Source organism: Myxocyprinus asiaticus, chromosome 24 (genome assembly GCF_019703515.2).
Source record: "Myxocyprinus asiaticus isolate MX2 ecotype Aquarium Trade chromosome 24, UBuf_Myxa_2, whole genome shotgun sequence".
Taxonomy (NCBI): Eukaryota; Metazoa; Chordata; class Actinopteri; order Cypriniformes; family Catostomidae; genus Myxocyprinus; species Myxocyprinus asiaticus.
In genome coordinates, this window is record NC_059367.1 from 11,407,841 (window position 1) to 11,421,020 (window position 13,180).

At 38.9% G+C, this 13,180-nt stretch overlaps 1 protein-coding gene across 1 annotated transcript in view; it reads left to right on the plus strand.

The window, feature by feature from the left end:
- Positions 1 to 13,180, plus strand: part of LOC127414712 (probable voltage-dependent R-type calcium channel subunit alpha-1E) — a 229,162-nt gene that overhangs the window by 194,651 nt on the left and 21,331 nt on the right. Inside the window, exons 32-39 of the mRNA XM_051652917.1 lie at positions 3,355 to 3,468; positions 3,548 to 3,634; positions 3,921 to 4,037; positions 4,367 to 4,432; positions 4,558 to 4,649; positions 4,858 to 5,029; positions 6,117 to 6,244; positions 10,403 to 10,499. Coding sequence (XP_051508877.1) covers positions 3,355 to 3,468; positions 3,548 to 3,634; positions 3,921 to 4,037; positions 4,367 to 4,432; positions 4,558 to 4,649; positions 4,858 to 5,029; positions 6,117 to 6,244; positions 10,403 to 10,499 — 873 coding nt within the window. The remainder of the gene's footprint in view (positions 1 to 3,354; positions 3,469 to 3,547; positions 3,635 to 3,920; positions 4,038 to 4,366; positions 4,433 to 4,557; positions 4,650 to 4,857; positions 5,030 to 6,116; positions 6,245 to 10,402; positions 10,500 to 13,180) is intronic.

Genomic DNA, 13,180 nt, shown 5'->3' on the forward strand with positions numbered 1-13,180 from the left:
GGCTTTTTAGAGGCTGCAACACGAATCGGCAGGAAATGTTTCATAAACTGCGAGTGCTTCTTTGCAGTTTGCCATTCTTCGGAGAATGCATATTCATGTCTCCAAACAAGCCCAGCTAAGACATCTGTGCCATTTTGGTTTTTAGCGTGGTAGAGGTGTTTACTCCTAAAACGTGCATGCGAACGCTTTCAGGGTGCTCGCCTAGAGAGAATGCATATCAGTTCGGCTGAATTATACCATGCCGTGCCAAACAGTTATCCGGGATATGTGAAATGAAATTTAATCTTCCGTCTAGCAGAGAATTTCGTTAGCATATTCCATAGGTGAGGAAACTTCAAATGGAGAGCAAGGGGCCCGCAAAGCTTGCGCCAACAGGAGCCTGCCTGAATTCTCAGCGTTCCGTATCTGAGTTTCGCACAACCCTGTCTATGCTCCACAGAGAAGACGTAGCAGGAAACTGCAGATGTGGCAGTGTTCTTCGACGAGAACGAATAGTGTGTTAATGCTCACGCATTTGCAGAGAATACATTGTGTATCATTGAATGTTGCTTCACCGTGGGCGCTGGCCAAGCCTGAAATCAATAAATGTTCGGGAGAATACAAAAATAAAAAATGTTAAACACACAAAACAGCCTTTATCAAGAGGGATACCACTCCTCTTTTGATAATCATTCCTGTATTCATAGAGAATACATTGCATTGCTGAATGCTGCTTCAGTGTGGATGCTGCCCAATCCTCTATTCACAGAGAATACATTGCATTGCTGTACGTTGCTTCAGTGTGGGCGCTGACCAATCCTCTATTTGCAGAGAATACATTGCATCGCTGAACGTTGCATCAGTGTAGGTGCTGCCCAAGCCTGAAAGACAATAAGGTTCAGGAAATACACCTGTGATTATTTCGTCCCAAAAAGGACATACTGTATATATCACGAGTGTTGCCTTTTGTTTGTATGAAAAAACAATGTTAAAACACACAAAACAGTATTTTATCAAGAAGGATACTTCACTCAGTCAGTAGCGCGCCACACGAGTTGCATTGTGCAACCCTTTGAAGAGCGCAATGAGTGAAGGGCGCTAATAGGTGCAGAAGCGGGGCATAAGTATGCCGAAAAACGCTTCTCCCACCTGCGGAAGCCCTTCTGCTCCTTTTTGGTTTTAATGTGGTAAAGGCGTTCACTACTGAAATGTGTGTGCCAACCCAGTAGTGCGCATGCAACGTTTTTGGAGAGTTCGGCATGCATCTCAGGGAAGGACGGCACCCACGGGGAACTGCCTGCTAGAGAGAATACATACCAGTTCGGCTGAACTGTAAAATGCCTCGCCTTCCAACGCCGCTCCTCTGGGAATGTGCTAAACGAAATCGAACCTTCCTTCCAAATGAGAATTTCGCTGGCATATTCCACGGGTGACACTTACAAATGGAGAGCAGGAAGCCCGCAAAGCATGCGCAGGCGGGAATCTCTCTGAATTCTCCGCTCTCCATATCTGAGCCTTGCGCCACACCTTTCTCTGTTCCCCAGAGGAAATGTTGTGGAAAACTGTAGACGTGGTAGCGTTCTTCGAAAAGAATGCCTACCGTGAGCATAGCATGTCAATGCTCATGCATTCGCTGAGAATACATTGTGCATCATTGAACGTTGCTTCATCGTGGGAGCTGTCCAAGCCTGAAAGACAGTAAACGTTCATTAAATACTGTAATGGTTCAATGAAATGAGGAAGCCAGAAACAGCGATTCAAACTCAGGTATGTCACTTTTATTTTATAAATTAAACACGCCCACCTCCAGCGTGACGGTGAAGCTTTCAAAACATCCAACAGCGGCCAACACGCACAGCTTGTCAGCTGGGTTCTCTCTGGGGTTTTGGGCAGAATTTTATCACCCCGCCTCCCACTGTGAACATAAAAATCACAATTAGCTGCAATTCATCTAAGGTGAAAACCCTTACCGCTTCCTCCTTCCCCAGACGAATGCTCAGCCATGCCCTTGCCCCCACAAATACACTTAAGATTATCCTGTCCTAAAAAGGATGTATACATCACAATGTTGCATTTTGTTTGTATGCAAAACAAGAACGTTTAACACACAAAACAATATTTTATCAAGAGTAATACCACTCCTCTTTTGATAATCATTAGGATATACTTCGCTGGCCACTCAGGGAACGAAGATCCTCTGTTTCCCCATGTAGGCAAACTTAGTACTGCTAGTAGTACTGAAGAGAACTTCGTCCGCTGAAACTGTGCTTCCTCACAACTAAGGGCGTGAGGAGAGAGATACGTTCTCGACTGCTGAAGGAGAAGGTTCAGGCGACCCCGTCTTTCTCTCTGCCTTTTATATGCTCACTGAACATGGATGTGGGACCTCGAAAGACATCTGCCAATCACAATTGACACGTGATTGAAAACTATTTAGAGAGATCGAGGACTCAGGAGTGACCCCTAGTCGTCACTCGATGTAAGTAACGTAGAGTGACCGACTTGAAAGGGAACTGCACTCATCAAACAATTTCATGGCATCTTTAATAATTCTCACATTGAAGCAAACTGATACCATCCCTTTAATGTTATTTTACTAAACTGATATTCATGAGAAATTTTTTGACTAGTATATCTGTAACCATTTGGTAAAATTCAAAATATCTTGAAATATATCATTTATAATGATGGATAATAACATTTCTTTTAAAAAATCACTTCACAGTATATGCTCCCTTGTAGGCACCTTTGGTAAGAAAGTGGCAAGAAAATGATTATAAATGTTATTGCTGGGGCAATATCTCTCTTTCCATGTGTGTTTATTTGTCAGAATAAATTGGGTTGATTTTGCAATGTTTTTGTGGGTGAGCGTTTCTCTCTACTGTGGCCTGTGATACTGCTCTCAAATCAGACATCCATGAGTCACAGCTTATTAAATATTGATCTGAAGCCACCAGCTACTATTTAACTTTGTCTCATTAGCTTTGGCCTGACATCCCCCATGACTAATTTCACCTGGTGTTAGAGGTGGGCTTCCACTAGTCTTCATGTCTGCTGTGGTCTGCATCTATTTCTATAATAATTAGAAATAATAGAGCACATATATTTTTAGATATTTTAAGTGAAGTGAAGTGAAGTCTGAACATTCTTGATACTTTAACAAAAAACTGTTTTATAATTAGGCCTTATGTACAGTAGTTTGAATACTTAGGCAGTTTAATGAGGGATTTGAAGTTTAGCTGTGTTGTGTATTGCATTACTAAGATAAATGGATGGATGGATGGATGGATGGACTGATTTGTTACACCAACATAATTATAGTATATAGAATAAAATATAATTATAAAACTCTTTGTCTGTCTCTCTCTCTATCAGCACCATGATCCTCGTCCTGAAGGCTATGAGGATGTGTTGAAACACCTCAACACTGCGTTCACAGTGATTTTCTTTGTGGAATGTGTCCTCAAAATCCTGGCATTTGGTTTTGTGGTAAGCACTGGGGACATAGTGCAATGCATAATATATTTATTGAAATTTCCTCATCCAGCATCACCTGTGTGTTTTTCAGAATTATTTCAGAGACACATGGAATATATTTGACTTCATTACGGTTCTTGGAAGTATCACTGAAATTGTGGTTGACCAATTATCTATGGTGAGAAGTAAATTAAACTTATATACACACTTATAAATGCGTACACATAATTATTTGTTCAGTGAGTTTTACACTTCTCCAGTTTGCAGTCAGTATTCATTTGCACTAAAAATCGCTTAGGTATTATGAATGGTTTGTAGGAAATATTTATTTACATGAGCATTCACCTCTGTATACTGATTGCTCTGTACCCAGTATTTATTTGCATGAGCAGTGACCTTTGTATTCTGATTGGTTTGTAGGCAGTACTTATTTGTATAAACAATCACCTCTGATTGAATTGCAGGCTGGACCTTTTAATATGAGCTTCCTGAAGTTATTCCGGGCAGCTCGGCTGATTAAACTTCTGCGCCAAGGCTACACCATCCGTATTCTGCTCTGGACTTTCGTCCAGTCCTTCAAGGTCAGACATTTGTTTCACTGGTGCATTATTAAAGTCAAAACATTGACATGTCAGCTGATATCAGCAACAGCTTATCATTTTATGAAACGCTCATAGAATATGTTATTCTGTGGTATATGTGAATGTAATGTTTGCATGGTGAATTGAGATTGGTGTTTCAGACTTCTAGGTTTGCATGGTTTATTAAAGGAAAGTGAATCATTATAGGAGAGTCTCAGTCTTTCTCTTTCCCTCCCTCTGTCTATATTTCAAGCTGTCATATTACCAAGACTTTAACACTGTTCTTTTGCTTATTTGTTTAGTGGTTTAACAAGACATTTGTCTTGCAGGCTCTTCCATATGTCTGTCTGCTCATCGCCATGCTGTTTTTCATCTATGCCATCATTGGCATGCAGGTAAAGGTTGTCTTTTCCCTCCAGCTGTCTCTCTAAATCTCTATATTTCTGTCTAGCTTTCTCTTTCTTTCTCTAAGCGTGTAAATGTAACCAAACCCTCATGTGTGTTTTGTAATTTTCCAAAGGTTTTTGGCAACATCAAGCTAAATGAAAAAAGCCAAATCAACCGACACAATAACTTTAAGACATTCTTTGGTGCCCTCATGCTATTGTTCAGGTAAGATTATGTTTAAGAAAAAGTATTACTATTCTTACAACATCTGCATCTGTTTTCATGTAATTTCTTTGTGTTTAAAAAAAAAAAACATGCTAAATATTATGATATCTATTATTTCTCTATGAAGAAAATACAATGAAACAGACATAGTGTCTAATAATAAATAAATGATATACGTGTGTGTGTGTGTGTGTGTGTGTGTGTTTAGGAGTGCAACAGGTGAGTCATGGCAGGACATCATGTTGTCGTGTTTAGGAGAAAAATACTGTGAAATCGACATGTCTCTCCACAACTCGACTAGAAAGGATATAAGAAAAGAATGTGGTACCGACTTTGCATACATCTACTTTGTCTCCTTCATCTTCTTCAGTTCTTTTCTGGTAAGATGCATTACAGTTTACTGACACAAACACACAGAATCAGAAACTTTATACTTAAAAGCAGTATACTTAAAGGAATAGTTCACCCAAAAATTCACCCATTTACTCACCTTTAAGTAGTCTCAAACTCATATGACTTTCTTTTGTGGAACACAAAGAAATATATTTTGATGGAGATATGATGTGTTTATATTAGTCAAAGGGGTCCAACACTTTCAAACCTCAAAAAGCCTTCTGATGCAATACGATTGACTTTGGGTAAGAACAGACCAAAATGTTACTCCTTTATCACTATAAATCTTGACATCGAAAGTCTCCTTGGCACCATAATGATTTGATTCTCGATTACACTTGCGAAACCGTGAGGAAGTGTAATAAAGCTTCAAATCATGATTTTCAAGGAGACTGATTATAAAAATGTATAGTGGAAAAAGGAGTTACATTTTGGTGTATTTCTTACACAAAACTGATTGTATTGCATCGTATTAGAAGACATGGATTAAACCACTTGAGGTGCATGAATTACAGTACCTTTATGCTGCCTTTATGTTCTTTTTGGAGCTAAAAAAGTGAATACCCCATGGACTTGCATCGTTTGGATATAAACATATAATATCTCCATCAAAATATCTTTGTTTGTGCTCCGCAGAAGAAAGAAGGTCATATGAGTGTGAGGTGGCATGAAAGTGAGTAAATGATGAGAGATTTAATATTTTTAGGTGAACTGTTCCTTTAAGACCTGTTCACACAACATCCAAATTTTCAGCATAAACATATACTATAAATATAGATTTACAATTAAACATGAGGTCTGTATGAACTCCACACTTAGTCTGAAATAAACTACTATGATCTGTCTTTTTTGTATGAACCAAAACTGTCCAACTTTTCTTCATGGAATGGGGAATATTCAACATCATACTCGATGTGAATAGTTTAGGCGTAAAAATATTCAGATTTACATGGAAGAGCTTTTATCGATTGTTACTTTATTGCATTGTGCAATAGGACATGATGTTGACCTCACTTGATATCATTTTACAATTCTATCTCTATTCTTCTCTCTATTTACCTCTCTTTCTCATAGATGCTCAATCTGTTTGTAGCTGTGATCATGGATAATTTTGAGTACCTGACACGTGACTCATCCATTCTGGGTCCACATCACTTGGATGAGTTTGTACGGATCTGGGGAGAGTATGACCGTGCTGCATGGTGAGAGAGACGGTTTTACACTCTTACACTCAGTTGATCATGCTGTGCAGATTACAATTAAACAAAAACAACAGACGTTTGACAGACGTTTTATAAGGGCTGTTTGCTTATTTTCTCATTTTGCGAGAATATTATTTTTGAAAAACCGTAAACTTTGTATTTACACTTGGGATTTATAAAATTACGTCTCATGAACTTCCATTATGAAAACATACAACTACGTATTTACAGTTGGGAATTGTAAAAGTATGTCCAATGAAAGTCTTTTATAAAATGTACAGGATAATTTGCTTTGAAATTTTAAATGGTCTGTAATGTCTCTCTCGTCTGTCTTACACTAATTTGAAAAACTGCAGGGTGCTTTAAAGGGGTCATCAAATTGAGGGATCCATCATTTCTTTTGAGATAAGAGTTCATTGTACTATGAAAACATACTCTATCTTTCAAAACTTCAACTTCCTCCCCAGTCCAAAAAGACAATTTACTTAAACTAAGCTAAAAAAAAGGCTCATACTGAACTTCTGCGTACTTATTTTATGTCTTAAAGGCACAACAGCAAAAACTGCCTGTTTAATCAGAATCAGAATGAGCTTTATTGCCAAGTATGCTTAGACATACAAGGAATTTGTCTTGGTGACAGAAGCGTCCAGTGCACAAACAATACAACAAGACAGATGTAGTAAAAAATCCCAGGTTCAAAACAAGTTAAAGGTGCTGTGAGCAATTTTTTTATGGAATGCTATGCAGAACATGTTCTTTCTCCCTGAAAGATATCACTCAAATTAGTGTCCTGAGATATCTCACTTGTCTCTGTGACAGCACAGACTGTGTAAACAGAAAACAAAAATGTGACTGTGGGCCACGGACACATTCTTTGATCAGCCAATCAGATGACTTTAATGTGCTTTCTGCCTGTCAATCATTTTGCATGAGAACATTTTTGGCATTTGTGGCATAATGTTGATTGCCACAAAAATAAATTTTGACTTGTCCCTCCTTTTCTTAAAAAAAAAAAAAAAGAAAAAACCTGGCCAAAAGTATAGCCACAAGACCAGTGGTGTAGTTGGGGCCATTCGCACGTATACGCCATATGCTTACTTTTTTCCCAGGGCTGTTTGTGTATAATGATTTCTAATGGTCAATATTTGAGTATACCCTCGGTATACCCACTTGTTTTGCTGCTTCAGAAGTCCATAATCTACTGTCGTGTTAGTTTCCCTTTAACTGTATTGGATGCTGTTTTGTGAAACTGGAGATTCTTTGTTGTAATTTGTGCATTATCACTTGAATTCTACCATTGCCCGCCCCTGACAACCATTGTCACTGCCATCATCAACTGAGGGAATTTATAACAGTGGGCTTTTTCCAAACGGCATTTTTGCTCCCTTGAAGGGCACTTCGGGAAGGGAACACCACTCGAAGAGTCATTCCTAAAGTAAGAAAGCTTATTTTTTCACCAAGGGCCCTTTTACAAGACATTTAGTGAAGGGTACATTCAAACTGTAATGCCATGCTCTCTTTAGAGAGCCCACATTAAGAGCTTTGTCCTTTGTAGTGAGTAAGGCATAAGGATGATCACTTTCTATTAGAATTCGCAAAGTTAGTGGAGAGAGAGTCACCCTCACACTGAAGCAATATCAGGTCAAATTAATTAAAGAAATATGTCAAACATTCTGTAAAATAAGGAATCATCCTGTAATTAAGGGAAAAATTGCATTCCGTATGAAATCCATACGCGATGCTTTTTGCCCCATATTTTAGCGTCACACACCCAAACTGCTGAGAATGTTTCACAAATCGAGAGAAATGGACCTGAAACACACACACACACCTTTCGTGTGAGTTGTGTGAGATATCAGATGTTGCTTTACTCGGATTGCACACTTTATAGAAACGGCTGGGGGAAAGATCAGTGACAATCAGTGGACGTCTTCTGTCGTGTTTTCTGTCAGAAGCAAGATAATTTTGTCAAAATCATATAGTATTCGAGTGCATGTTAATTGTTTCCCACCACCGGGATTTCAAAACACCAGTAAATGCACCTATTCATGACATGTCTCTTTATTTTATTGCATATGTTAGAACTTGTTTTGGAAGAGAGAGAGAGAGAGAGAGATAAGTAAGAAAAACTGCATTACTGCAAAATAAAATTACAGTAGTATAGGTTTGGTGAAAACACTTAACATGATTTTCTTACATTTCTCTTATGATAAACACCATTTACTGCCAAAACAATGACACTAATCCAATGAGAAATACACTATTTTCATGTTAAGCCTTTTCTCTCCCTTTCTCTCTTCTTCCTGGTCGTTGCATTAGAGCATTTCTCATTTTAAGTTTAGTAGGGGACATTCATGCTGAATGCATTTTTGCGTCCGTCTGCGCTGTTTTTTCAATGTAAAGCAGTGTCTCGCACAGGAACGCCTGTAACTGTGGGTCATTCCTACAATTCTTTGATATTTAAGTCCCCATTACAAGTGTGTGTGGTATTTATATTGTTTAATTTCACCCGATTACAATTATGATAGGCTTGTTAAAAAGAATGAAGACTTTTTATAAAGTTACAAACTTCTGTAGGCTTAAAAGTTAAATTTTAAATAATTGAAATCATTTTCTTTTGCAATGTGTCATTTCCTCATGTCTCAAAATCTGCACATCAAGTATATTTGACAAAACTAAATGCTAAATCATTGGATTTCTATTTTTCCCCACATACAGTTAAGAGTTTAGTGTTACATTCTCTCATTAACATGTATTAATTTGTGGTAAATGTGTAATTTTAACACTGATAGTGGAGGTTTTTTGTGTGTCCCTTGATTTATTGCGCACCCTGTTATGTCATACCATGACCTTCCATTGAAGATATATGTTATGAAATGACATCACGCACACTGGAGTTGGACATCAGCCATTCTGCAAAATTACTTTGAGTTATTCGAGGTTTATAACTATTGTTTTATTTATGTTTTCCTTTATTTTAAAGCTTGTATTCCCAGTTTACAGTGGGTGTGCATTGATATGCATTTTTTGCTTCCAGGTAGTCATGATTAAATGATTTTGTCACGATATCAGTGGGCATCAGTCACACCTGTTGTAAAATGGCACCATATGGAAGCAAGCAAAACTGAAATATTGTATTGATAAGTTGTAGCTGGTATTTGGTATCTTAATTTTTTAAGCATTTCTATCTCATGTTTATCATTTTTTTTAAATGTTTTTTGCCTATATTACAGTACTTGTATGTCATGCTTGAGTTGTTTCATAATTTCCTGACACATTTAAAACTTAAAAATATAGTACATTTTTACTAGATAGTTGATTTAGGTTTAAAATTAAATTGGTAAATTCATAAATATTAGTTTACAAATATGTTTCCTAGATATCAATCACAGACCATGTAGTGGCTCATTTATCCACTGAATGTCAACCCTGTTATTGTCCACCCTGATGCTGCCCATTTAACTGGATGGACATCTGAATTTTTTAGTAATTTAGCTTGACCAGTATGACTAATACAATCTTTAATGTGGGGCGACTGTTACTCAGGTGGTAGAGTGGGTTGTACACTAATCGCAGGGTTAGCGGTTCGATTCCTGGCCCACATGACTCCACATGCTGAAGTGTCCTTGGGCAAGACAATGGCAGGCTAGCGCATTGCATGGCAGCTCTGCTGTCATTGGTGTGTGAGTGTGTGTGAATGGGTGAATGAGACACAGTGTAAAGCGCTTTGTAGAACCGCTAAGTTTAAAAAAGGTGCTATATAAGTGCAGACCATTTAATATGTCCCTGTAAAGATGAAACATGAAGAAACTTGTAAAAGTATGTTTTATTTTTCAAATGTTTTAATGCCGGGATGTCACCGAATTGTAGGAATGACCCATTTACGATATGTACAGATTTGCAGTTTACAGTAACAGTAAAGTACAGTCTATAGTAACAGACAACACCCCAATGTAAGTGTTTTTATAAAATTATAAGCTTCACATTTCTGCCTTTAAAACCTCCAAAAATGTAAATAACAAAAATGAAAAAGAAATAAAAAATGTTTATGATATGACCCCTTTAGAGTATATTTTATGAAAAATAACCACTCCTACCTCATGTACACCCATCCTAAATTGTCCATCTACTGCTAACAACTAGTGTTTCCTTCTCCAGCGGAAAACTACACTATAAGAAGATGTACAAAGTAGTACGTACAATATCACCTCCTCTGGGCTTTGGAAAGAATTGCCCCTACAGGGTGGCATGCAAGGTTTGGCTCACCTGTGAAAAACTACCCCACTTCCCTTTTTCTCCTCCTCTTCTTCTATCATTACCTGCTCCTTCAAAATCTAACAACCCCCATCCCTCCTCCTCCTCGTCCCTGTGATCGACTCCAGTACTCAAAGATACAACCGGGTCAAAGACTTGCAGAGACAAGAGCTCAGTGCACAGAGAGACAGCTCATCATTTTGGCCCATGTCACGCTCCTGGAGTGTAAATAACTGAAGCAGTTAATGGCACTGAGAGCCATCCATCAGTAAACTCCATTAGATCATATCTAACACTGCCAATGGATGTCAGGAGGGATGTCAGTTTCTGTGTCTGAATTGGATTTGGGGCTTTTATTGACCATCATTCCATTAATGTGGATTTTAGTTTAGAGGAGGGCAGACTCCTTGTGTTCACCATTGTCTCACCTGTTTGTAATTCATGAGAGCATAATGCCTATCTCTGCCCTGGTCTACTGCAACCACTTCTGTGGGTTTCTGTACTATAGTAGCAGGGCTTAATTTTTAATGGAGCTGTACAGTTTGTAGGCCTTTAAAACTGGAAGAGAATTAGGATTTCAAGCCATGGGTTCCCTCATGAATTACATTTTTTTTTTAGAATAGTGGTTTCCACATTTTGTTCTAAAACATGAATTACACAGTCTGACCTCAAATGCTGGGCAGTAACTACCATAGACTTTGAGGTGGACACCAATATTTAGATTAAGAGTCGATAAAAAAAATATTTTTAAATGGGAGATTCTTAAACTTTTACATTTTGTCCCCCAAATGTTGAACATGTGGTTGCATCCTTGCTCAAACATGTGCTTTGAAAAAAGTTTTAACATTAGAACTAAAATGTTTGTAAAATTCATCAACAATGTAAACACACATCCACACACATTATAAACTCAGCAAAAAAAGAAACGTCCTCTCACTTTCAACTGCTTTTATTTTCAGTAAACTTAACATGTGTAAATATTTGTATGAACATAAAAAGATTCAACAACTAAGACATAAAATGAACAAGTTTCACAGACATGTGACTAACAGAAATGGAATAATGTGTCCCTGAACAAAGGGGGGTCAAAATTAACAGTCAGTATCTGGTGTGGCCACCAGCTGCATTAAGTACTGCAGTGCATCTCCTCCTCATGGACTGCAATAAATTTGCCAGTTCTTGCTGTGAGATGTTAGCCCACTCTTCCACCAAGGCACTTGCAAGTTCCCAGACATTTCTGGGGGGAATGGCCCTAGCCCTCACCCTCTGATCCAACAGGTCCCAGACGTACTCAATAGGATTGAGATCCGGACTCTTTGCTGGCCATGGCAGGACACTGACCTTCCTGTCTTGCAGGAAATCACGCACAGAACAAGCAATATGGCTGGTAGCATTGTCATGCTGGCGGGTCATATCAGGATGAGCCTGCAGCGAGGGTACCACATGAGGGAGGAGGATGTCTTCACTTCAACGCACAGCATTGAGATTGCCTGCAATGACAACAAGCTCAGTCCGATGATGCTGTGACACACTGCCCCAGACCATGACGGACCCTCCACCTCCACCTCCAAATCGATCCCGCTCCAGAGTACAGGCCTCGGTGTAATGCTCATTCCTTCTACGATAAACACGAGTCTGACCATCACCCCTGGTGAGACAAAACTGTGACTCGTCAGTGAAGAGCACTTTTTGCCAGTCCTGTCTGGTCCAGCGAAGGTGGGTTTGTGCCCATAGGCGACGTTGTTGCCGGTGATGTCTGGTAAGGACCTGCCTTACAATAGGCCTACAAGCCCTCAGTCCAGCCTCTCTCAGCCTATTGCGGACAGTCTGAGCACTGATGGAGGGATTGTGCGTTCCTGGTGTAACTCGGGCAGTTGTTGTTGCCATCCTGTACCTGTCCCACAGGTGTGATATTCGGATGTACCTATCCTGTGCAGGTGTTGTTACACATGGTCTGCCACTGCGAGGACGATCAGCTGTCCTTCCTGTCTCCCTGTAGCGCTGTCTTACAGTACGGACATTGCAATTTATTGCCCTGGCCACATCTGCATTCCTCATGCCTCCATGCAGCATGCCTAAGGCACAGTCACGCAGATGAGCAGGGACTCTGGGCATCTTTCTTTTGGTGTTTTTCAGAGTCAGTAGAAAGGTCTCTTTAGTGTCCTAAGTTTTTATAACTGAGACATTAATTGCTTACCGTCTGTAAGCTGTTAGTGTCTTAATGACCATTCCACAGGTGCATGTTCATTAATTGTTTATGGTTCATTGAAGAAGCATGGAAAACATTTTTTAAACCCTTTACAATAAAGATCTGTAAAGTTATTTGGATTTGTACAAAATTATCTTGAAAATACAGTATCCTGAAAAAGGGACGTTTCTTTTTTTGTTGAGTTTAGTAGCTTTAGTCCTTGTTTACCAACTTGATAGCTTCGTACAGAGCGGTTTGAAAATGTATGTTTGAGGTATGACTGTGTAATTTATTTTGTAGAACAAAACGTGAAGTCTCTTAAAGTATTGTCTGCAACAGACCCTATTTTAAAAACCAATTGGAAATTCCTGAGGGAACCCAAGGTGAATGAATCAGTCTTCCATGTTGCCATACATATCGAATGCAACAGTGCCCACCCACTTTTTCAGCTATCTTGGTTCTGGAAGTATTTTTCCCATTTATTTTTTCTATAG